This window comes from Solanum verrucosum, unplaced genomic scaffold (assembly GCF_900185275.1).
Source record: "Solanum verrucosum unplaced genomic scaffold, falcon-dt-bn FXZP01000060.1, whole genome shotgun sequence".
NCBI lineage: Eukaryota > Viridiplantae > Streptophyta > Magnoliopsida > Solanales > Solanaceae > Solanum > Solanum verrucosum.
Window position 1 is genome coordinate 4,676,771 of NW_026020129.1, and position 26,765 is coordinate 4,703,535.

The 26,765-nt window shown below is 33.3% G+C and overlaps 4 protein-coding genes, 1 non-coding gene and 1 pseudogene across 6 annotated transcripts in view; 3 read left to right on the forward strand and 3 right to left on the reverse strand.

Moving 5' to 3' along the window:
* Nucleotides 1-26,765, reverse strand: part of LOC125827213 (40S ribosomal protein S30) — a 359,593-nt gene that overhangs the window by 304,462 nt on the left and 28,366 nt on the right. The gene's annotated exons all lie outside the window — the stretch shown is intronic.
* Nucleotides 2,633-8,313, reverse strand: LOC125827200 (binding partner of ACD11 1-like). Its single transcript, XM_049506563.1, has 5 exons — nucleotides 8,097-8,313; nucleotides 5,818-5,917; nucleotides 5,649-5,724; nucleotides 3,417-3,500; nucleotides 2,633-3,338 (listed from the first exon to the last, which is right to left on the reverse strand). Exons 1-5 carry the CDS (start codon nucleotides 8,104-8,106, stop codon nucleotides 2,763-2,765), a joined length of 846 nt encoding a protein of 281 aa, XP_049362520.1. The 5' UTR covers nucleotides 8,107-8,313; the 3' UTR covers nucleotides 2,633-2,762.
* LOC125827202 (syntaxin-22-like) lies at nucleotides 11,894-16,496 on the forward strand (annotated as a pseudogene). The gene is made up of 7 exons (XR_007442972.1): nucleotides 11,894-12,297; nucleotides 13,613-13,706; nucleotides 13,936-14,075; nucleotides 14,484-14,558; nucleotides 15,000-15,157; nucleotides 15,238-15,338; nucleotides 16,023-16,496. The product of XR_007442972.1 is annotated as a syntaxin-22-like (transcript).
* On the forward strand, nucleotides 17,613-17,808 carry LOC125827233 (U2 spliceosomal RNA). Its single transcript, XR_007442983.1, has one exon. It is a non-coding gene; the product is annotated as a U2 spliceosomal RNA (small nuclear RNA).
* Nucleotides 18,737-20,239, reverse strand: LOC125827196 (uncharacterized). Its single transcript, XM_049506559.1, has 4 exons — nucleotides 20,137-20,239; nucleotides 19,593-19,935; nucleotides 19,340-19,506; nucleotides 18,737-19,139 (listed from the first exon to the last, which is right to left on the reverse strand). Exons 1-4 carry the CDS (start codon nucleotides 20,236-20,238, stop codon nucleotides 18,849-18,851), a joined length of 903 nt encoding a protein of 300 aa, XP_049362516.1. The 5' UTR covers nucleotide 20,239; the 3' UTR covers nucleotides 18,737-18,848.
* On the forward strand, nucleotides 22,157-25,565 carry LOC125827212 (protein SAMBA). The gene is made up of 3 exons (XM_049506573.1): nucleotides 22,157-22,422; nucleotides 25,215-25,325; nucleotides 25,446-25,565. Exons 1-3 carry the CDS (start codon nucleotides 22,257-22,259, stop codon nucleotides 25,508-25,510), a joined length of 342 nt encoding a protein of 113 aa, XP_049362530.1. The 5' UTR covers nucleotides 22,157-22,256; the 3' UTR covers nucleotides 25,511-25,565.

A 26,765-nucleotide genomic window follows, 5' to 3' on the forward strand; every position in this document is an offset into this window, starting at 1 on the left:
TTCGAGTAACGATGGGTGGTGGAAATATAATAGGAAGAAATATAAGGAAAAGATAGATAAAGAGGAATTGTTTTGATTGGTCAACACTCAATTACCTATACTTTTAGTAGCACAATGTAGACCTACAATTACTAGACTACACTAAAACTCCAAATGCTAGCTAAAAATTCAAATTAGCTAACCAATTAAATTATCACAATTTCGCTAATTGATTCTTTCTTGAAAAAATTGCATGAAATAACAAATTATTAATTCAAATTAAATGTTATAGCCATAGTTTATTTTAATTGTAATTCGTAGCAAACATCCCCTTTTTTTGTCATCAGATTTGATATACAATTAACCATTTTCGGTATACAATTAGTCATTTTATACATTTCGGTATAAAATGTGTTTGTGTTTGTATAAAGTGAGAGAAAAGTGTATACAAATACAAATACATATATTTTCGTCCTATACACTTATAATTATATAAATACAGATCTTATTATACAAATTACAATGTATAAATGAATTTATACAAAACTGAGCAATTTGTATAAAACTAGATATTTGTAGTGAATTATACAAGTCAAAAGTTCCATAGCAAACATAAAATTTGTTATGGAGCGCAATTATACAAACTATAGTTATAACATACAAATATGATTTTTATGTTTGCTATATGTGAAAGTTGCTCTTTTTTCTTTGTCTCAATTTATACGATACAAATTTAAATTTAATTTCAAGAGTAAAATCTGAAAATCTTTTATCATGATTTATTTGTATGCCTTAACATTAAACATTTTAAATTGCTAATTCTTATGAATTAATAGTAATTTCTAAATATGTAGATTATTTTTCAAAAATTTAAAGATGGTATGTCGTAAAATACACCGTCAAAACAAAGAAGTTTGACTTTTGGATTGCTCAACTTAATTTACTTACACTAGGGGTACCAAGTATTAAATGATACTTTCAAGTTTCATGTATCCAATAAGTAGGCACACCAGGGACGTAGCACATCTAGTTTTCTAAAATATCACTCAATGTGCATAACTGCATATGCTGAGGATTCTTCCATGAATTTTTTTCTTTTTTTTTTTCAACTGACAAATCCGTCTGAGCCAAAACTTTGGGGTCGTTTGGTTACTGATTAGAGATGAATTATTCATATATTAAAATTAACATAACTTTATGCATTGTTTAGTTACCAAGGTGAGAACAAAAGATCTCCACATAAAATCTAGCCTACGTTGTACAATGATTGGTTGGGTTTTTTTCACCATAAAACATACCATCGCTAATACGTTATTTGGTTCATGTTTTTCTCTTTCACATAACTAATACATGTATAAATTATGAGAGATTATGTATCATTTTATGCAAGATATACATCATATATTTACTTGCATAACTCACCAATTGGCCCCTTAGGACTAACTGCAGCCTTAGAAATTTGGAGATAAAGGGTCCATCCCTCAGCCCTTCTCCACTTAAATACCCCGCTTAGTTCACATGATGAAGAACTCGACCTAAGCCACAATTCCCTCCACCTTTATTAGTTGAACTAAGCCCTTAAGGCGTTCTCCCATAAATTTATATCTTGGAGACCAGAATCAAAAGGAAGAAGGTAGAAAACCTAATCAAGTATATGCAAGGGTTACTATTTGTGACTTGACTTGTCCCCTTTACTTCCATAGTGACTAAGAGTTGAGATCAAGGTTCAACATAACTACCACCCAAACCAAAGGCTTCTCAAGTGAAGTTCATGTCATTCCTAAGTTGTGCAGTAGAACTAAGAGTATCAAATAGACGAGAGGAGAAAATGGTAGTGATCAAATCCTTGAGCAACGTTTGCTCAACAAGTGGGCATGGTGATTGACATAGAATTTCGAAATATTTAATTTGATAAACAAATCTATCTGAATTCCTGGTAATTAAAAAAATAGACAAACTTGAAGCTATTATAACCTTGTTGAACAAAGAATTCTTGATAGTCAAAAGGAGGCAAAAGCACATCCTTAACACTGAATATTAAACCAGGTTGTATGTACTCATGTGAAGAACGTCTTGAGGACTTCGATCTAAAGGTTTCAAGCAAAACCCGATTCAGATGTTTGTAGTGTAGACTGCAACATAAATGTTAAATACCTGGAATAATTGGGCATTCCCCAGCATAGATGGATTGAGGCATACATGACTAAATTCCATCTGATTTTCCTATACTACAATGTTAAAGAACTACACACACTAATAAGAGTGTGCCCCTGCTTCAAATTTGGCCAATACAAAATACCCTTTACATTGATAAATACTCTGCATTCACACCCAAAGAGCTGAAAAGAAAGCTAAAAAATGCCAAAAGGGAATTCTGCAATGCCAGTAAAAAAGAGGTGCCCAGCAACCGCCTCACTCGATGTAGTTAGGTCACTTACTCTCCAGAAATATCCTTCAATACAATCTATGGAAATTTACTGAAGTCAAGGGGATGTCTCATGCAACTAACAAGAAAAATGAAGAACCTATAAGTGCAGAAGGGTGGGAGCACGTGTATGTTTGTCACGGCATAACACAAGCTTACGAATTTATCTACTTGGAAATATCATTGATATTCATTTCAATCAAATTCTGTAGCAGTAAAAAGCACAAATACAAAATAAATCATCTAAAAATTTGTGTATTGGACATACTGTTTGCCATTTCTTTATAAACCAGTGGATTGCAAAATGAAATGTAGCACGAGGTGGAAGTTCTCAAAGATACTTACAAGGGCCTTCAACTCAAAGGACTAAACCTTGTGCTGGTGCAGGCTTGGCTGGCTGATGCTCTGTGAACTCGGAAGCTATCGGAGACTCGGATAAATGAACCTGTGCAAAATCAGTAACCATTTTCTGTCTTTGCTCATCCTCTGTCATTCCGACTTTCTCTTTTGTCATCTGGCCTACTTCCCCTGCTGCCTTAGCAACTTTACTAAAAGCGCCTGCTACCCATGTGGTCCCGGTGAGAACATACCGGTTTTTCATAATGGCCGATCCAGCGGTACTAACTTTCTGCTCAGCTGCAGAAAATGCTGATTTTGCTTTATCAGAAACTTGGAGTTTCTGATCCACTTCTCGAACTTTGTCATTAACAATGGAAGTACCAATGCTTATCTTCTCAGTGAGACCAATTTTTTTGTCGAGAGAGGCCACTTTAGCAGTTGCAGTTGAAGTCAACTGGTGTTTCTCATCAAAAGACTTTGCTTTGCCCACAGCATCTTTACCTAAGATATAACCTTTTGCGAGCATGCTGCTAACAACGTCTTCTGCTTTCTGAAAAGCAGATTCTGAATTACCAGCACTTTTCTTTCCCGTTGGCTGCAGATCACAAATATCATATAAGAAAAGTGTTTTTTCATGTTCAAAGGACATGTATGCATATTTTTTTCTTTTTACCACTGATGCTGTAAAAGCAGTAGGAGGAAGCTGGTAAACTGGATCCAAAGTCACCGAAACAGACATATCAACTATTGTTGCACCCTGAAATAAATACAATCATATTATTGAGAACTCTTTCATTTTTCTATATTTGTAAACACTCAAGGCCTACCACAATCTACACATTGAAAGGGAAAAATGATACAGCCATTAGGAATAAAATGAGAAAAACTACAAATTTATTTCACAAGTCTTGCCATTGACTCACTGACTTGCTTCCAGCAGAGTTCACGATGTATCAGAATTTTTGAGCCCTTACAAAAGAATTTGCAGGAAAAGATTCGAAAGAAAATGAAATCAACCAGTCTGAAGAATACACTTGTTTGCATAAGAATTACATCATAACTGTTGAGACCCTTTTTAAGATGACTTGTCAACATATAACCTTCAAATGTTACAGGGTAGAGGTCAGCATTGAGGATACATGACACTGTTCTGAAATACAGTATAGTGCTTTTGGCATAATTAATACCTCACTTGCATCATAATAATATAAAATCATAACTTAAAAGAGTTTATATCATCATTTTAGGGAAACTGCTAAGTCACACCCAAATCTGTGGCCTAATGGTCAAGGAAGCTGGAAAAAAATTACGAGAGACAGTGTTCGATTCCCAGCAAGGGAAAAAAAAGTTGACTGATTTCTTTCAATCTGCCAAAGGCATGGTATGCAAAGATACCTGGTACCCGCCATGGCAGGAGGATGCAGCAGCAGGTATCTAGCTGAATAGTTTAGTTTACCCCGGATGACCCAGAAACCAGTTTTATAAAAAAAAATTAAAAAAGACAGAAGCCAAAGGTTGCATTGATGCATTGAATACCCTCTGATCCTAGAAAGCCCAACAATACCTAGGAAGAGAAAGAGAACAACATGAATGGCCTTTCATTTAAACCTTCACACCCCCATGGACTCTATGCTGACCTGAAGTTAAACCTCTAGCTCATTGTTCAGTCTATTTACCAAGTGCTAGCTCATATTAACATTCCATTGAACACTCTAACATCTTCCCTAGAATGAAAAAGGATAGAGAAACTTTTACACGTACCTAAACAAAGTTTTGGAAGTATCTGACAATTTTGTGCAGATCACCAAACTCAAACAGTTTTTGATGGCGAGATAGCATAACATTAAACGTATGAGCAATTGACATTAAGAAAAGATTTAAGTTTGTGTTTATAGAACCTAAAACGAGATTCTTCCATAATCAACATAAATCAAGAATTACTACAATTGAACACCATCTTTGATCTTCTTTATAAAACTACTGTCTCAGCCTTGCACCTCCCTCCCTTGCATCAAACCTATTTAAACAGAACTATACACGATTCCAACAGCCCTAAGAAAGTTTATTTTCCCCTTTCTCCAATAACATTTATATGATAAGTTATCTTGGGAACACTAATATGGTGAGTTAGCCAAACTTACTCCTAGAGTTTTTCAAAGGGGAAACCTGCAGTAAAATCGTCTGCCCTATCAATCAAACTCTCATGCTTAGATAAGCATTTAAGTGAGAACCTGGACTTCTGCAGATGAAAACCGAAAGCGACATCCCCGATGCCAGGCTATGTAGTAGCACAAATTTCAAAAATTTAAATTAGCTTAAAAATTTTAAATGACAAGAATAAAGAACTAACTAAATGAATACATACAATGGCCTCAGATAAAAAAAAAATTGTCTAGCAATTGCATCGTCAATTAGCTTAAGTCATTACTTCATATCTTTATACAGTCAACATAAAAAAATAAAAATAAAAAATTAAAAAAAAAAATTAAAAAAAAATAAAAAATAAAAAATAAAAAAATAAAAAATATATATATATATATTATATATAGATATACACATACAGTCAAACATGGTAAAGAAAGTTGCCAGCAAACAGCATATTAACGAGACAAAGAAGGCATGGGACCGTAATGGAGGTTCGTTACTAGAAAATAACTGTTCTAGCAGTGAAAAATACCATCTCAGTCTCACGCTCAAATGACAAATAGTAATTCGCCAGGACATTAATGAAGAAAATAATCATGAATACTACTTGATATAAATGCACATAAGAGGAAACATTGTTGCAATGGTTAATCTTCAGATTTCAGATTATCAGCTTGATGTCCCAGCCACAGATAAGCATAATGCAAAGAGTAAGGGAAACAAATTGTAAAATTTGACTGATGGGGAGAAAGATGATAACCGAAAGAAGAACTGCAGTGTCAGCTCCCTGAGAATCATTGAACGTAACATATGCTATTTGACTTCGTTCAGTATCACTACAAAGTAAGAAAAAAAAATTAAAAATTGGTGTTAATGACAAACTAAACGAATTCGCTCAAAGAAAATGGTAAACAACCTCAAGAGCTAACCTTTGCATCTCAACATATTCAATATCACCAGAGAAAGAAAAGAATTCCTTGATATCACGCTCTGATGCCCCTAAGGAGACATTGCTAACTTTAACAGTTTTCACTCGCTCAGGAAAGCACACTGTCAAGACCTTGGGAAGACAGTTTCATTTTCAACATTTCAGTTATATACATAATTCACAATAAGACATATTTGGATAACATTTGTCATCCTTTAAAACAAAATAGAAATTGCAACATGTTAAGCCAAACGATCATGCAAAGATGTGTAATAGTAATTTAAAATGAAGATTTGGGACTATTAGGAATAAGATATGATAAGAGAGGTACTTGACTTGAAACTTATCACCAATGTTTGAGCATTAGGTTGATTGATTCTGATTCAATGAGAAGTTACACCCGTTTATTTTGATCCCTTTCCGTAAACTAATTAACATACTCGCCCAACTCCACTGCTCCTATTCAACATGTATTTTTCCATTTTTGCTGCTTGACATTGTTAGAAATGTAATTTAGTGATAGTTTATACTCTCATATCTTCGTTTTAAATTGGACGACCCCGTCTTATTTGGGACCAAAGCTTAGTAGTTATTGTAATACTCTTTCACACCAAGAGCAAAAGTAATGTTTTCTGAACGAGTCATTTTACAAGAACGTCTTGAAATTGCAATTAAGATTATCAAATCAACTTTTATTTGATATCTCATGTATGAAAATGCCCTTGGCCTGAAAGATGTCGTACATCCACCAGTGACTTAACATTGCATATGAAGATGTTGGTCTAACTTCTTTGGTCTCCTTAAGCACAAAATTTCACATAATTGACGGCACAATTTAGGAAACTAACATGGAAGTAGCAAAGCTAGTATTATACTCCCTCCGTCCCTATTTACTTGTCCATATTTCCTTTTTTAGTTGTCCCTATTTAGTTGTCCATTTTGACAAATCAAGAAAGGACAACAAATTTTTTCCTATTATGCCCTTATTTACACTTCTTGAAAATTGTAAAAGTGTATGTTGTTTCCCTCCAATTTATTTCACTTGAATTCAAATAAGTGGTTGTAATTTTGAAGTGAAAAGTTGTCATAAGGGTAAAATTGTAACTTCACTGTGCTAATCATTGTTGCCTTAATCTGTGTGTCATTTCTAAAGTGGACAACTAAAAAGGGACGGAGGGAGTACTACGGTAACTCAAATCTGAGATGACCAATCTTATCCCCTCCAACCTCTCCTTCCTAACACACATGTATATATGAATATAATGTTCCTCGTATAAAAATAAAAAATAAAAAAGTGATCTGGCCTAGAAATAGTAGTCAAATTATCACAGTTTGAGCCAGAAAATGCACATCACTATATTCATAACCCAAACAATTTGTTTTTGTAAAAGTTCAAATTGTTTGTGCAAGAATTGTTGATTTGCATAATCCACAAAATAGAGGATTCATCAAATTACAATTATTTTTAAGCTGGCTGGCCATCAGAATTATTTTTATATACAAGTACTGAAGTACATGAATGATACAGCCCCAAATAGAGTTGACTAAATGTAGAGGATCTAGTCGACTCCAACTAGTTTGAGATTCATACTTAGTCAACTGATGATATGATTACTATATTAATCAAATGCAGAATATGTCTATAAGCCAAAACTCCGATAGTACACAATATTTGTTCAGATGAATAAGGCATAAGACTAACATTTTCCAGGATTTTTTTTTCTAGTCAACTTTTCAATACTTTTATACCTATCTCAGCAAATTTGCCAACAATGTCGCTTATACTCCTTTTGATCGCTTCAACTTTGAAGATTTCAAGTGAATCAATAACAATATACGACCAACATAAATATTTCAAAGATACCTAAAAAGCTATATTAGCTTATAATTGAAGTAATTAGATACTTCAAAACATCTCAATCTCAGAGCTCAAAGATAGTCGTAGCTGAACTTCAACAAACGCAATCAACAGAAGCAACATCCAAAACTATCAAATCAGATGAATATACAGCAGAAAATTCAGTTAAAAACTTTTTTTAAAAAATCGCAACTGTAATGCTCAAAATGTAGCTTATAATTGAAGTAATTAGACACTTTAAAACATCTCAATCTCAGAGCTCGAAGATTTAAGAAGACAGAAAAAATCGTAGCTGAACTTCAACAAAGGCAATCAATAGAAGCAACATTCAAAGCTATCAAATCAGATGAATACAGCAGAAAATTCCGTTCAAAACTTGAAAAACAAAATCGCAAGTGGAATACTCAAAATGTAGCTTCTACTCACCGACATCGCAGCAGTTCGATGAGAGATCGGAAAAAATCAGCTGTTGAAGAGAATGAAATGCAATGGAGTAGAGAGAAGAGAGATTTATGAGGATTTTGGAGATGGGGAAGAATTGAGGGTTGACGGAGTTTAGAGAATGGAGAGCCGGCGAGAATTAACGGCGTTGACGGTGGTGACGGGTGAACTTGTTCAACATTGATGCCACGACTGAATGCTCTTATGTAACTAAAGTAGAAGACAATTTGACTAGTCTCTTTATTTAATACTACTTCTCTTCAACATCACATTAATATTTTTTTCCATATTTATAATTTAGAAATAAAAAACGAATTATATTTTAATTTCTTAAATAAAAACTATTTTAAACTATCTATTTTTAACAAAAACAACGTAAAATAGGAACAACCCTCCATCCCAATTTATTGGTGGGGTTAACACTATGAGGTTCAATCAAGTTTTTTCGTGATTTAAAATGTTTATAAAAGTAAGTTAAATTAATAATAAAAAAACTTAAAACAATTTTCTTTTAAAATAATTCAAGGGTAATAGGACTCCGTGAAATATAAATGTATAGTTAAGAATTTGATAATAGATTAAGGGGCATGACTATTTTCTCTTATTTCCACATTTTGACACTTAAAATATTTTTAAAACGAATACATGTACAAAAGTACAAGCTGCTTTTTTTAATATTGATAAAACTCCCATCTAAGGAAAATTAAAATTAAAAACAAGAGATTTATATATTTTTTGTTGGAGCAAAATGTATTTAATATTAAAATGATAATATTAATTTGCATGAGTGAGTGATAAAAGTGGACACCATTTCTTGGTGTAAGTTATGTAATTAAGCCATATTTTATCACTTATTACCGCACTAAAGCTTAAATATTGTAATCACTGCATGATTTACCTCATATCCACTACAACCTCATTTACTAGATGAATTAAATACTACATTTATGTAAATGTTTTCTTTCAAGTTTCTAGCCAAAATCATCTTTAAATTATATCTGAACCTTAAACTACATCTTTAAAATATTTTTTTGACAGAAAACATCCTCTAAATATTTAAAAGTTAACAATTTCAATCCTTTGGTTAAAATTTATCAGAAAACTATCAGATCCCATAAAAATCAAGTTACCGATTCATATTTATTATTCTAAGATACACCAAAAATATTATCGTAAACTTTTTCGATAATTGAGTTTAGCATTTTGCAAAATCTTTTAATTTGACAATTTTTTAAATTTATTTTTCATGTGATTTAATATTTAAAAAAATTATCAATTGAAATATGTTTCTTCTCAATTGAATCTGCTAGAAGCGGTGTTTGTTGGAGACTTCCAATAATGGAGAATGAAACTCAAATGCGAGACACAATCAAAATTTGATCACCTCAATCTCATATTACCTCAAAAAATTATTGATCTAACTATAATTTGACTTTGAAAAAGGTGAAGATAATTAAGCTCCAACTTTATTGTTTTTAATGAGAAAAGGAGCAAATTATGTATTCGCATACCTTCCTAACATTTTTTGTTTCAGAAAGTATTGGTATCCAAAAATTATAATATTCTTTTTTTTCATAAGCTTTTTATAACAAGTAATGAAATTATGCCGGAAAACTTTTGTTGATAGTCACGTGAACTGCACATGTTTTTGTAGGATCCCTTAGTTTTTAGACAATATATCTAGCAGAAGGATGAAAACTGTTAACTTTCAAATACTTAGATGATATTTTCTGTCAAAAAACATATTTTAAAGATGTAATTTAAGTTTGAGGTACAACTTAAGTATATATGATTTGGCCAAAAACTCTTTTCTTTCTTGGTGTTGTGAAGAGGAGAGAAAAAGACGAGAAGTTGACAAATATTATGTTGTATTTGCATTTTGAGGGTAGAGTAGTGAAAGAGAGAGCTAAGACAAAGAAAAATATTTGAAGTCTTCAATTTATTTACTATTCAAAAGATAGTAATTATATGTTGAAAGAATATATTTTTTTAGTAAAGTTTTGAACTCTTCAACTAATCGAGAATTATTTGAGTGATCATATTATTGAATATACCATTGAATCTGTATAGATCAATATATATTCATACTCTCACATGTCTTATAGCAAAAGATACTTTCCATCCTAAGTTGAGAGTGAGCTTTCTAGGAGCTTCATGAACCTTTTTAAATTTTTAATAATTCCAATAGCTTCTATTGTAGCAGCAGTAGCTTCCTATTTTGTCTTTCTGATACTCTTAAGTATTGTTCATTGTCCTTGGATAATGTTATCTATATTCAACACTATTTGTGTACTCCATTATTTTAACTAGAGTCAATTTGAAGCTAGCCTTTTAAATTAAAGATGAACAATTCTTAAGAAGATTTTTTCTTAATCTATGCCTTAATGAATAAAATTATTTATGTGGAGGGGAGGTAACAAAACAACAATAGTATTAGTGTAGTTTTACAAAGTATTTTTGTTTACGGATTTTAAGTATACGCAAATATTAATTTTTTCTCAAAGGTATAATTTTTATTTTTATTTTTGATAGATGATAAAACATTTTAAAGTAGTACATAAGGAGAAATAATGAAAGCACAAGAAAAAACAAATATCAGATTGTAACAGAACAATAACTACAAGAAGTTAATACAATAATCGAAGCTCGAAGACCAAAGATCGAAGTTATAGAAATGGAAGGACAAAATACTACAAATACAGTATTAAACTATTGGTAAGGATGAATATCAAAACAATACACTATTACCTAACCTGATAATCTTCTTTGTTTCCTCCACGACATCTTATCTAAATTCTAAATAAACAAAAAATATGTTGTATCATGTTTAATCATCTCTTTCTAATACCTCTTCAGTTTACCTTTATCCCTCTTGAAATCATCCATAGTCAATTTCTCATATCCTCTTTATATGTCTGAATCATCTCAATCTTACTTTTTTGTATTTTATCATTTACCAAATCCTCTCATTATATCCCAAATATTCTCATTTTTTATTTATATCTTCTAATATACCTACACATCTATCGCAACATTTCATTTCCACGATGAAATAATTCTAAAATTCGGTTGCGTCGTGCGTCACTACTTATTTGATTACATTAGAAGATGTGTTGCATGTCTTGCAAACAATTCAAAGATAAACAGCTAAATATACAAAGTACAAACGCATAAAGCTGCCGACAATATCCAGCTGTCACATTATATATAACCACCAGTCTCGCCGGCCATTAAATGGCGCTGATTTATTACTATTCTATTCAAAAATATATCCCGCTAAACCTAACCCCGCACCACCCAAGTCCCAACACATATCAAATCATTGTGTCCCTTTCTCACTATTTATTTTCTCCAAATATAAAATGTTCTTTTAACTTAACAAGATATTTAAATAAAAAAAATATTTTTAAAATTTATGTTCTAAATTATTTTATTAAGGGATAAAAGGATTTTTTAAATAATAGTAATGTATCACTCCCTCCGTCTCAATTTATATGGTTTACTTTCATTTTTAGTCGGTCTAAAAAAAATAATATATTTATATATTTAATAACAATTTGACTTTAAAAAGTCTAGCATATCCATAATGAAATGATTTACAAAAACACAAATATATATTTTAGACCATAAGTTTTAAAAAAAATTATTTCTAAGTCAAACTAAATCATATAAATTGAGATATACGGAGTAGTATTTTTTTTTAAAAAACACTAAATAAAAAGGTTGACACGGAAAAGGTGAAGTAATAAATAAAAGAATAATTATTTTTTGTTCCTGCAATTCCTCCCTCAATTCACGCCAAATTTTCTCTTTCTTCCCTTACCCCAAAAGTTCCATCTCTTTGCTCTCTTTCCAAATCCCCCAAAATTCTAGGGTTTTCATTTTTCTGTTGAATTTTGGATCGGTGCTTTGTTTTAGTTTTTGGGTAGAGGTTCCGATTCCTGGATTTTGTGGCAGAATTTTGGGGGATCCAATTGTATATTAAGAGAAAGAGATGAGTTTTCAAGATCTTGAAGCGGGTCGACCATTGGGGCCCCGTAGAGGGTATATGAATGGTAAGCAAGACCCAACTCAAGCTGTGGCTTCTGGAATTTTCCAGATTAACACTGCTGTGTCGACGTTTCAAAGGCTGGTCAATACACTTGGAACACCCAAAGATACACCCGAGCTGCGTGAGAAGTTGTAAGCTCTCGATATTTTGTCCTGATTGTGATAAATTGAAGTTGTAAGCTGAATGTTTGGGTGAAATTCTGCAATTTTTAATATAGTTATTGCATGCATTACTTGTTGAATTTGATGTTTTGTGGACTTACTGTATTGTCAATTGATGGATTATTTTTTAGACAAGTTTACAGCTTTTGAGGTGATTGAGGTCGTACAGTAGCAATTATCATTTACTGAGATAGACCGGGTCAACTGATACTAGTTTGTGGTATTTTTGTTAGGTGATTTCATCTTTAACTGTTAATTCGTGTATTTATAACTCATCCTGTATTAGTTTTAGCGTACACACACAGAGTCAGAAAGAGCATTATACTTGAAACTTGATGTTCTGCATTTGAGGCAGGCCTCAGCACATGGCACACGCTAAAAGTGATGTCTAAATTATCACTGAACATGTGCAAATGAGTTCTTCTGATCACTTTGAGAGTTTTGATATAGATAAAATCAGTAAGCTTGCAAAATATTGTAAATCAAAATTTTAGAAACCATTTTCAGTTTTTTTGTCCACCTATACTTCGTCTGGATGACTGGGAAGAATATATTGTTCAGTTTATGGTTCTGATGAATGATAAAACATGTTTTTAGGCTAATTATATACATGTTGTGGGAAGAAGTTTGAACTTTATGTTCATATGCCTTTTAGAGGGTTAAATAAGGTTTTGCTCCACTACTTACTCAAACTGGAATTGGTTTACAGAAAGTATTAACTAGTGTCACTTTTCAAAAGAAAAGGGATTAACTAGTTGTATGTTTGTGCTTAGACTTATATCTGGACAAATTCTTTTAAAATGCTGCCAGCCTACTATGTTTGATATTGAAACTTCTCTTTGTGTGTGCATACGGTGTTTATTGTGCAATACTCTACAAAATAGTATTCAAGTTGTTGAGTGAGTTCTTACAGGAAGAGGTTTGCCTATCATTGCCTCTAGAATGGGACTGTGGTTGAATGTTGTGTCGCTCATTCCCATGTGAAAAGTGAATATAATATGGTTCACCGCAAAAAAAGTGGGGTGAGGAGAAATGTGATATGTGGCAATCATGAATTGGAATCTGGCATGTTTTAACCATCACTTTAACAGATTCTATAGTCAAGACTACCTTTCCGGTTCAATTTCTGTTTTCCAGCTTGGTGCTGCAATAATGAAATTCTGTTGTATTTCAGTTAGCCAATATGTGGCTTTGCTGTTATCTCGTACTAATTAATACCACCGATTAACACTGGATTAAAAAGCTTAGTTTCACTAGGGAATTATGCTAACTTTCTCAAGTACAGGCACAAGACGAGGGTACATATTGGGCAGTTAGTGAAAGATACATCTGCAAAACTTAAGCAAGCCAGCGAAACAGATCATCGTGTTGAAGTCAGTGTAAGTATTAAGAGCTCAGCTATTTCCTCTTCCCCTTTGTGTTTGCCTTTGTCAGTATGGGTTTCCATGACATATATTTGCAGAATACACATGCTCTTCGTCTTCTGTCCTCACTATATATATGAGGTTCTCATAATTTTGTTTGATTAGGGTTATGTGTACTTCTTGTTCTTCACTCTTAACTTTTCTCTATCACTATTAACTATAGACTCCTGCTTTCTTCTATCAGGCTAGCAAGAAAATAACAGATGCTAAACTTGCTAAAGATTTTCAAGCAGTCTTGAAGGAGTTTCAAAAGGCTCAAAGGCTTGCAGCTGAGAGAGAGACAGCATATACACCTTTTGTTCCCCAAGCAGTTCTTCCTTCTAGGTAAGTGTTTCCTGATGGTACTTTATTATATGAAATTTCTGTCAGCTTTATAAAAGTCAGACATGTTTATTAGAAACCCGAGCTTATCAACACATGAAATACATATAAGCAATGCCCCCTAGGGCTTTTGTGTGGTGGTAACAGTGCAACATGGGATGTGTGGTCAAGCGCATGCTGGGGGTCCTAGTATTTAAGTGGAGAACAGTAGAGGGGTGGGCGCATTATTCACGTAGTTTCGGACCTTGCGCCGCAGGTTCTCTTTCATGGTTATAAAGAAAATAATACATATAAGCAACTTCTACCTCAGACAGCAGGAATGATAAATTCATTGTCTCTTTAGTTTACAATCTCAAGTGAAATGTTTTGCCAGCAATTCTCATTTTTGGTTTGGTCATCTTTTGGTAACAGTTATACAGCCAGTGAGATAGATGTTTCTTCGGAAAAGAGTCCAGAACAGCGGGCTCTCCTTGTGGAATCAAGAAGGTCAGTTAGCTGATCATGTTCTTGTGAAGATTTATTTAAATTTTGTGCTTATCTGTGAGATTGTTAATATCATAAATTATCAAATTCAGCTATGCATTAAGTTTATAGACACCATGATGATTCGATTAATTTGTTCGCTCTCTCCTTGTTGGCTTGTTCAAAGTCACACTGCTCAACCTGTGCGAAAGTGATAACCATTGATGGGTGATGATTTTTGTCTAAAAACAGAATATAGGGCTTGTGTGGACGTTGGTTTAATGAAGCTACTTATCTATGCTTCCTTTAGTTGGTCATATGCTGAAGTCATATTTGTTGAGTTCAGATGCATTATATGGAGCTATTTTTGTGATGTTGTGATCTAAAAGTAGTGGTGTTGCCTCATCAGACGATGTATCCTCTTTTCTTCCTATATTTAGTAACTTATATTCCGTTGTGCTGCAGACAAGAGGTTTTACTTTTGGACAACGAGATTGCCTTTAATGAAGCAATCATCGAAGAAAGAGAGCAGGGAATACAAGAAATACAGCAACAAATTGGTGAAGTGAATGAAATTTTCAAGGACCTTGCTGTGCTTGTTCACGAGCAAGGAGCTATGATTGGTAGGTCACTCTGTTTTGTTTTAGTATTCCAAATTTCCACATGGAATGTCCTTTGATATTTACAATTCTGTTTTCTGCAGATGAAATTGGTTCTAACGTTGAGAATGCACATGCTGCGACTGCACAGGGGAGATCGCAACTTGCTAAAGCTGCAAAGACCCAAAGATCAAATTCATCTCTGGTACTTTCTCACATTTGACCATTCATCTTACTGATGATCATAGAACTCTATGACTGATATGCTTAAACATGCTGTGTGTTTAGTGGCAGGCCTTTTATTGGTTCTTTTGAACTTGAATGATTGCTTATAAGCCTATTGGCTGAAGTTAAAGTTTTAATAGGTTTATGATTCTGATACTGACCAGCTACCACCTATTGCATTTTTATGGTATACTTCACATTATTGCTTTATTGGAAATAAGAAAAAGTGAAAAAAAAAAGTAGGACCATTTAGAAGTTGGTGAGTAGTGCTTTGCGTTTGGGAATATTTTAATTTATACCTTCTACATTTTAGAGCATGTTTGGTAGAGTTGATAGAAGGTCCAAATTTGATCAATATGCCGTCATGACAAGTGTTCTCACTGGGCATATTCACTGTGATGGAATGATAGGAGAGGGAAGTCATGAAAGGACAGGCAGTGGTAGGTTTCATCCTTTTGGGATACTTTAGATGGTTCCTTTTTTAGATCATACAGTCCATTCTATTTTCACATGGCCCTTATATCAAATCCGGTTGAGAAACCAGTCATATTGCTTATTTTCTTTCCCTTCTGAGTACCACTTCTATTTTTTATACTTTACATTCCTTACACTGAACAATATATGCTCTGTAAATGATTTCCCTAACTTATAATATTTTCTGCAGACTTGCTTACTCCTGGTGATTTTCGGAATCGTGCTCCTCATTGTGATCATAGTACTTGCAGCTTGAGCTAAAGATTACTGGGATATAGAAAAGGGTCCCGAACTCTGTTCAGATACAGAAGTGAGTGCTTTGATTAGAAAAAAAGTGACTGTTGTGATTGAGTCATTTCAATAGGCACCCTGTAGTGTGGCTCGGTTGTCCCAATCCTTGGTTCTTCTAGTCATAGTAGACAAGTCGTGTAGTTAGGGAGGTGGGATAGCAAAGGTTCCTGTTCAACTTGTAAACCTGGTGCTGTGTTTGCAAGATGTATTGCTGCCATGTAATGGTGGGTCTGTCAATAACAATTTATTTTTGTTTGAGGAGCAATATCTTATATTTGCCCTTTGGATACTCTTGAACCAGATGACATTCAATTCTTTATTGATGCTTGTGCGTGTGTGAAGTTATCACTAATGGGATATGTTGATTTGTTTATCTTAATCTTGCATGAGAAGTTTCCTGCTTCTATTTCTTGTATAGCAACCGATGTGTATGTAATTATAAGATAAAACTTATGCATCCAAGGGTTGTGGCCCCCTTGTGGCCTAGTGACCAATGAAGTGAGAAGAATCATTGAGGTGTTAGGTTTACGTCCCAATTTATGGCGAGGCAGGTGAAGTTTGTTTCGGACTATGATCTACTTGTGCTGAAGTTTAGAGGAGATAATATTTTCCATATTATGGACGCTGAAGGATTGCCATTGATACGTTATCTTCAGTATCAAATCTGTAATTCTGTATATATTTTTCATTATAAGTGGCAGTGAATTCACATTAATAGGGCCATTTGTGGCGGTGAAAATTGAAATAGCATCTGTATCCATCATTGGATTTGTTCGTGTTGTAACTATGAAAGCTGTACGTATAAATATAGTTGATCTGAGAAATTAGCAAATGGCAAAAGCAGCAAAACACTTGAATACATAGTAGAAACAAACAGCTTGTGTCGGGTTGTTTTCCTTCATCGTGGCAGCGCAGGAACCAGTCAGGTGGAGCAAATTCAATTCTAGAGAAATAACCGGTGTCCTAGTGGCTCACAGTAAGTCATGTTTCAGTCATTCAGTGAACTCTTCAACATTTGGGTCTACAAAATTTTCATGTTTGCTAAAGTAGGATTATGTAACATATAATTTATCAAGATTAGGTGCATGGTCCTGAAGAGGACGGGGAAAATGTAAATATGCATTGATAAAATTGAGTTAAGTTTTATTGGCAACACCAATCTGTTAACAGTTTTCTGTAAATTTGAATATTACTAATGCCCAAACTGCATATAACGATGAATAATTGCACATCTTGAGTATAATGTTAAGACATTTAATTGTTCTAAACATAGTCTATTACCTCATATTTATGCAAGTTGTTTATATAACTGAGAAGATGGATCATCAGGTATTCTTTTCCATGTGAGGAGGCAGCAGCTGATCTCTATGAAGCAAAGACAATGGGGATATTATTTTTATAGAGCTTTATATGTACCACATCGGAATAAGATAATGTGTAGACAGCCGAAATCTGCTACATAAGCAAATTTTAATTAAGTTGTTAAAGCATACCTTTCTCGGCCTTTTGGCTAAGATCAAGTGTAGTATCTGTTCTTATCAGTTTAATATCTGATATGTGGGTCATTGGTCCACACGATATTAACTCAATTTTTTAAGGGGAAGAGTCCATTAAGGTAGCTTGCTGCCTGGGCTCTTGCGCGTCGCCCATGCGTTGCACTACTGCACGGGCCTGGCGCACCCCACCAAATCTAGTGCAACTTTTTTCATTTAGATGTAGCCTCATTTATTTTGTTTCTTCATAATTTTATCAATGTCATAAATCTGTATAACAATTTTCTTATCAACAAGCAATCCCTTTCTTGTTGTGCATACAGTAATTTTTAAGGTATCACCATTTCGATTAAATAATAGATGCTATCAAATACAGCCAAATCTATGAACATGAATCACCAATAAGCTGAAACAGATACGATATGTTTGAGAAATGAGATGAAAACAAAATGCACATGTCAAACAGATCACTGACTCAAATAGCAATCTTTTGGAGCATGAACACAGCTAGAAACAAACACTATGTTAGGTTCAAATCTACAAATCCTGGAAACAGCAACAACATAGTGACGTAAACTTGATTCTGCTGAAACAAACCACCCCCACCCCACACACTTTGTTATGATCCTATTGCAAGGTATGGGACTTGAGTCCCACATCAGCTTTTGAGCTGAGGTGGGACTTAAATAACCTTGGGTTCTCCCATCTTAATAACTAGCTTTTAGGGTGTGGTTCTCTTAAGGTTGTATCACACGTAAAAAGATGGATTTAAAGGAGCAGTTAACTAGGGTTATCATTTTCCTTCTTTTCTGCTTTTGAGTAGTGGTAAAAACACCACTGGTTATTGAGACAAATAGAAAACGCAGGCAAAATGGCAGACAACATAGATTTTGGTTCCTTGCTGTAACATAGCATTTGCAAGTTTCCAACCTTCTCAACACCATTCCAGATATTAATTAATTAATTGTATACAGAAAATTATAACTAAAACAATACACATGTTATGATTTTGCCAGATAATTGGATTCAAATCAGTGACCAACAGCAAAAACAAAGCTTTTCACATAATAGTTGATTTGAGAAATTAGTAATGGCAAAAGCAGCAAAGCATTTCAAAACATAGATAAGCAACGGCCTAAACTGATAAAGGTTACCTAGCATTAAGTGAGGTTCTCTTGCCAATGGTTAGTCCAAAAAGGGGAAAGAAAAAACTTGCTACATTTATCAATTACTCATGATTGTTTTAAGACATTACTAGATGCATTATCAGAGTACTTAATTGAGGCAACAATGATGAGAAGAGCTGATACAACAGCTGAGATGAATGTAAAAGCAGATACAACTTCAGTGTGTTCTCGATTTCCACATGGTACTTCCCACACAGGGTGAGTATCAATTGATTCAGCATTCTGTTTGTCTAGCAGAAACAAACAGCCCGTGTCATCTTCTTTTCTTTCAACGTTGCAGCGCAGAAACAAGTCAGGTGAAGCAAATTCAACTCTTGAGAATCCATGTCCTAGTGGCTGCCAGTAAGAAGCCGGGATGTTACAATAAAGTCGAGAAGCTTAACAGATGTACATGGCTTCCTAGATACTTAATGCATCTTTTCTTGTACAAGTATCAACTTAAACTTCAGGGGAGTAAAAATTACTGACTACATTGGATGCCTGAAACGTATTTTAGAGACTCCGACATAATTTTGGGAATCGTTTATGTGATGTACCTGATAGCGCGCATGTAGAGGAAGTTCCATGTGTATTTCCAGTTCATCCTTCTGTTGTGATGTTAAATTAGCACCCACTTCCAGATGAACCTCAACAAGCGAGCGGTTTGATAGAAAAGAAGGCAACTCTAAATTTGTATCTCCAAATACGGCAGCATCCCTGAAAACTACAACAAAACGTGGACAACAACAAGCCTCAAAACGACGGGTAGCAGTGTTAGAAACCCATAAAATCTAATACTTAGTAATTTACCACCACGCTGCACAAGGTGTTGTAGCTCAAAAGGATCTGCAAAGACTCCAGAAGGCAGTCTTTCAACAATTATAACCTCACAAGATTTTGGAGGCCTGGAAATGGACTCTGATGACATCTTCAATCTGAGAGTTGATGACAGACGCCGATGGGAGCCTTCACCAATCAACTTTCCATGTAAAGCAGACAGTTTTGGTGAAAATTCAACGTTGCCTTGCAGTGATACACATGCACCGTACAGTATGTCATGTGCAATGAAATCTTCAAACATTGAATCTACCAAATTTTCATGTTTGTTAAAGTAGGATTTTGCCACATAATTATCAACATAAGGTGCATGCACCTGAAGAAGATTGAGAAAAAAGATAATCTAGTGAATAATGGAAAGAAGTTAATAATTGCATGATTAAATTGAGTCTAAGTTTTCTTGGAAGTACCAATCCATTCACAGTTTTCTGTAAATTCGAATATTACTATCACTTGAACTGCATGTATCGAGAAATAATTTCACATCTTGAGATTTTTTAGCAGCTTGATTACTTACTTCACTTAATACTGCAGTATTGAGACATGAGCTGATCTTAGCAATTAGTATCACTGTGATGACCATTGCCAAACATCGTGCCAGATAATCATGAAGTTCCATTGTAAATCTGAGAAGGTTGCATGGACATTAGGCACCGACTCCATTACACACGATATATATTATACATTTACGCTTCTGACAACAATCAACTTCTACCACAACTCATAAAATATTGCCACATTAGTTGATTTTCTATTGAAAGAACTTCCTACATCTATACATAACTTCCCATTACTAATATAGATTGAAGCTTATGAGATGCAACTCAAAATATAATTGTGGCAGGACAAAAGCAAATATATAATTGGTTCCACTCAAAAGTACAGCTGAGAGTATGCTAAGAAGATGATTATTGTTTCATGATAAGAGGGGACATTAGTATTATTCAAGTTAGTTACATTATCAAGATGGGTAGTTAAGTTAATGAATATGTGTGACCTCCCACCAGCATAAGCACCGGATAACTATGTCCATCAAGGCTTAAACAAATGGGAAGAACCTAGTGTTTTTACCTCCGCTAGAATTTGAACCTGATATGATCTCCTGATTCTCAACCCACTTCATTATTTTCATGCTTGCCTGTTTTTGTAATAACTTCTTAAGAATGCCTTATATTATATCCAATTAGAGTAACAACAAAAAAATCATTTTCGCTCGATATTGAGCTCTTTGGGATCCATAACAAGATTAAATCTATTGTGTTTCCTAGTATTTGAATTCAATCCTCATCTCTATATGAAACCCAACTCTTTGTTCAATCTTTGCTCCAATATAAAAAGAGAAATTTACCATGATTTCAGTTGATCAAAAATATTACTTTCCAAAGAACATCAACATATTAACCACGCCAATAAAGTAGCTGATAAATAGAGAAAATAAAGGCAATATCATCACAGTCTACATGAAATTGTTTTCCTTCAGAAAAAAAAAGTAGCAGCAGCATTACAACAAGATAAAGATTCAATTTTTAGGGTGAAATCCATCATTATACTTCAATTTCCAGATGTTAATAGAAGCTTCATCAATCAAATTGAAGCGAAAAATTACCAGAAATGGAGGAGATTCAGATAACAATGAGGTTAACGATTTGAAAGGGAAAAAAAACCCAGAAAAATTCAAAGCTGAATTTGATGAAAAACTTACCAGAGATAGCCTCTTACTGGGAAATTCCAATTACTAATTTCGCTTCAATTCAGCTGATCTGCGTTGTGTAGGGAGAAAGAAGGAGGATAACAAATCAGATCCTATTCCAGTTCTTTTTTTTTTTCTTCCTATTTTACTTTTCTTACTTATTTTTCTTTTGGATTTTAAATACATCAATAAAATTAAAAAAATTAAAAAGAATATTATTTTTATGAAGCTTTATAAATAAAATAATATTATATAAGTTCACGGAAAACGTATCCAATATTTATGGAATTCAATTTTAAGCGAGCCTAAATTATATGGATTTTCACGTTCCATTTCATTTTATTCCTAGACATATCATTCTAACGTAACTTCACAACAGATTATTTTATAAATTATGTTAAAGTTATTTAAATTTGATATTAAGTCTCTATATTTTACAAAAAAACATCAAATTATATACTTCATGAGCATTGAGACGTAATAACGAAATGTTAGTTTCTATTAGATAGATTTTAATTATGTACATTTAATAAAAGTCTGAGTCTTTACTATTCAAATTTCAATTATTAAATATATTTTGTAAGTATAAATTTTAGTAATTAAATCCTAATCATTTGAAGTATATTTATTTTTTATTTATTTACAATTACTAAATGAATTTGAGTAAATATATACGTGATTAAGATCTGCAATAAAATCGTTAAGATGATACATATTTAAAGATTTTAGTAAAAACGCTACTTCATTATCAGCTTCTTGCACCATTAAATATTTGACGGAAACTAAAAATGTTAACTTGTGATAGATTTAGATACTTAAAGGACCATTTTGAATGCTATCTCAAACATAGGGGAATAGTTTTGTCATTTCTCGAAAATTTAATTTTATAGCGTATATATAGGGTTTCGGGACTCACAAATCTGAATTTTCAGGCGAAAGGAGGGAAAATGAGCACCGGAAGTTCGCTGACGTCGTCACCGGCGAGGTCATCGAGTTCGACGATGGCGATGATCGGAGGAAATGTAGGGCCGTCATCGTCTACAGCTGTTGATGACTTCAATTTTCCAGCTGATCTCATCTCCGTTCAAGACCGCAAAGACGAGGCTCTTCAAGGTCAGTACAATTTTTCGCATCTACTTTTTCTTTTTGTTTAACGTTTTTAGTTTATCAGTTATAATTATATTTGTTTTCATGTTATAATCTGATTGCTTGTAAAAAGATGGACTAATTTATTTTGCAAAACAGCTGATTAACCTCAAGCTAGGTATGAATTCATGATTTGTCCTTTATGTTGACTATACGAGTAATTGATTATCTTAAGTTGTTGAATATTTACTCTAGGCTACAAATTTTAATGCAAGAACTTGCTTGTGTTTGAAACTTAGCAAAGTTATGCTGGTCGACAAAGCTCTAGTCTTGAGAGTGTTAATATGTTTTAGTCACTGATTATATGTTTTATTAGTTGGTGTAAATGTTGATAAAACTCAATTTTTAGTTTTTATACTTCTGTGTATCATCAGCATGTCTATATAGTTCTATATCCAGATTCCAGTGAAAACAAATAAGTATCGCGAGATCGATTCCCAGCTAAGTTTTAATAATTTCTTTTAAACTTACCAGTTTCAAAAAAATAAAATAAGTTTCATTGGTTTAAGTGTTTTTTCTTACCTTTTTTATGTGACTAGGTGGTTAAACCTTATAGATCATATTTTTTTTAATAGTAAAATGAATACTATTATTATGATTCAGTGGATAGATTTTATTATGCAATAATGAAGGTGTATTCCCTTATCAAAAGTTTTTGTAAGGAAACTGTGTCTAGATCGATCTTCTTTTTATATAGGTAATTTTAATAAAATAGACGATGAGTGCTGGTTACTTTGTTTGTAAGAAGTAAAAAGCAAGTTGGAGGGCCATTTTTATAACTTTTGTTGCTCGATAGTTTTAAATTGTTGGTTTAGATATACACTGATTAATAAGTTTGAGTAAATTCACTTGTTAATAATGAAAGTGAGTGATTTTACTCTGTCTGAAACAAGTCTAATTTTGAATGTCTTCTTGTGAACTTAGAGGAGCACCATATTTCTGATCAAATGACAAAGTAGCAACAATGTTTGCATAGATTATCAGGCATCACACCCTGGGCTATATGGGTGGAAATGATAGGGATAATGTTTCAAATATTCAAATATAGGTGAAGTGTGATGGTGGTTTGGTTTATTCTTGTAGAAATCAGGTAGTGAGAATGATGATTGTGATTGTGAGTGTGTTAATCATTAGAAGTATGAATGTCAGACTGGTTATCAAAGGATTAAGTTAGTCTTATATTTTATGTGAGGAAAATTCAAGTGGATGTGTTTCATTTACTCAAATACTGGCACCTTTTTGTTGTAATTGGTGGAAAATGCTGAAAGCTCCTTTAAATTTAGTGACATTGACTCCATTTTTGCTGGACAGAAGACAGACTGACAGAGATATTAAGTGAATACGTCTCTTAATTTCCCTTCAAAATTATGGATGTTGGTAAAGCCATGATGTTTTCAAATTTTTTGAAGGAATAACTTAGAAGCCAATTGTCTACTGGTTTAATTTCCATTTTCCTAAGAAGGAAGTAATAGAAATTGAGGACCACCTAACTGAAGACACCCTGGTAACTCTCAAGTAACGCATGTGCCAACATCATGTTAAGAAATATTCACTGTGTTTCCACTCACCCAAAAAAGACTTAAAAAGTAAAAGCTGAAACAACGTGTTTTATTAGGATCCTTTAAGCATTGTGCAATGATTGATGAACCACACATCTGAGAGATCATTGTTTATCCTATCAGATTTTCGTCTCTTATAATCTTTGATAGATGTTTTCTAGCAAAGAAATATTTGTAAATCATCCTACTTTTTGGTTAATTCTTTTTCAACTTTTGACGAGATGGTTAAAGTCATGCATGTTAGAACAGCCTCTGCATCCTAAAGTTCGTTTGATAAACGATGAAGTAGACAATAAGTGCTCCTTATTCGTATGTGAAAGTAAATGTAGGTGAAAAACTAATGCGAGCTGTATTTCAGAAGGTTATATCTATTATATTGAGGATTTTTCTTTTTTTTGGTAAATCTATTATATCAAGGATTTAGCATGGTGTTGTATAAGGTAGCAAGATACTTAAATTTGTGCTTTATACTAGGTTTCTCATTTTATATTCTCAATGCTACACTGTCTTATCTGTCAGTACTTCATGAAGAATACTCATATTTGTTAGTTGATAACTTTTAGTTGTTGGTTCAGGTATATCAGATAACTTGTGATGCGAGAATCTAATATTTTTTGGATTATTGTTAAGTAAACTGTTATCAGTTCCGTGAGCTTGTTTTCTCAATTTTATCTTCTCGTGCCACTTACTTCTTGAGAAAGGACCTAAATGGTTCATGTGACTCTTTCTATCTGATGGAAAAAACCTTTTGCCTTTGTTTTAGGCCATCAGTACATGACTCTTATAAGTGGGAGCTTTAGGGTAGCAGAGCAGTGTCACCACAGATTAAGCCAATTGAAGTTCTTAGCTCTATAAAACTTGATGACATAATTGTAAATTAGGCAAACACCAACCAAAACAGCATGAATGGTTCTTTACCTCCCCTTTTGAATAAAATAACATCGCTTGCCATTAGTCAAAAGTTAGGCCCTGAATTTGGCTTCTTGGGTTGTTCAAAACCATTATTTTTTATCAAGCTGAGAAAGGCAATGCTATAGTCTTTGCCATATTTTCTCCCGTCTTATCAGTGGAAGGTTGGAACTACACTAGGTCAATGATTTAGCGGACTCTTTATCCGAGAAATTTTCAGTTGTTAGCTGATGATATAGTTTGTTTCAGTTTTGATTCAGAGAATTAATGTTTTCTTTGTTCTGTTTGCAGTTCTCAAATCTGATCTGATGGCTTCACTGAACAAAGAGGTTAAATCCCTAGATGAAGATAGCTGGATGTTTGATGGACCTAGGTCTCGTATTCACAAGATTTCTAGGCCAGGTAGCTCGCGAAGAGCAAAAATGATAGTATCGTTCATTTAGGGAACTTGATGATCATCTTCTTTTCATGTAGGCGACATGATGATAGTGTACCTGATGCATTACTACTGTGCATTTACAGGTCGTCTTCATAAACATGTAGAAGTTGGGAAGCAGAATTCTAAGTTGGCGGCCACATTAAAATGAGGAATTATTTCTTGTGCAGAATTGCAATATAATGTAGTCTTTTATGTTAATGATTTGTACTACTATTTTTTTACTGTAATTTTTGCTGCAATGATTTTCCAGAAGCTTGAATTCCATGTGAGATTTGGTTAGATTTAGGAAATTACCCTTTCCGTTTCAGATATAAATGTGTATTGTATTGCTAATGTTACTACTTAGCCAGACGAGCGATAGCAACTCTTATTTACTCATAGATCGATCGATCTATCCACGCTAGTATAGAGAAAAAGAATATAATCATCCAGAGAGGACATATACACGAGATTTTATATATATATTAATCCCCTACAAAGGAAATTTTAAAATCCCTTCAAAGTCGAGTTTGTTGTTGTTAGAGTTCCGAGTGAGCTGTTTTCTCAAAATTGGATTTTAAAGACTCTTTATATTTTATGTTTTTCTTTTCTTATAGACGTACAATTGCATCAGGTTTTCCAAACTTATGTTGTATTCGTAGATATTCTTATACTAGTATCAACAGTTATTTCAGATTTGATTCTTTTATTCCACACTAGTGATTTAATAGGAACAATTTATGAACTGGTTGTCAAATATTTATATACAATATATGTATATTATATTTATATCCTATAAATACTTGTCTTTTATTTTTACTTTTAAATAATAACGTATAAATACTGCACAAAATTTGAAATTTTGATGTTCCAAAAAGAAAAATATTTACATATATGTATGTAGTGTTTACTTGGTGAATACAACGGGAAATTATCCTTTTCAGTGTTAAATATGGATTTTGTGTTTTGGAAATGAAAAGTTACCAAAAAAGAACAATAAGAAATCCTTCTCCACATCGAGTTAGGATTCATCATTTTAGTAAAGCATCCAAAAAAAACAAAAAGTAGAAAATAATACAAAAGTTACCAAAAAACAAACAAACACGGTAAACTTAGGATTGATGATATCTACTATAAAAATAGCAGCGGCTGCCCCTTTATTATTATTCAGAAATCAATATATTACAAATTAGTATTAGGAATAATAGTTATTATGGATCAATGGAAGAAGCTTCACGTTCTTGATGCTGGATCTTTTGGAAAAGTATATTATGTCGTCAACATCCATCCTCCTTCTTTCTTATCTGCTTTCGTTGCTGCTGTTAAATGTGTTGATATGCACCGTTCTATTTCACTCTAACAAGAAGCACAAATCTTGACAACCCTCAAAGATTCTCCTTACGTGGTTCAATTCATTGGAGCAG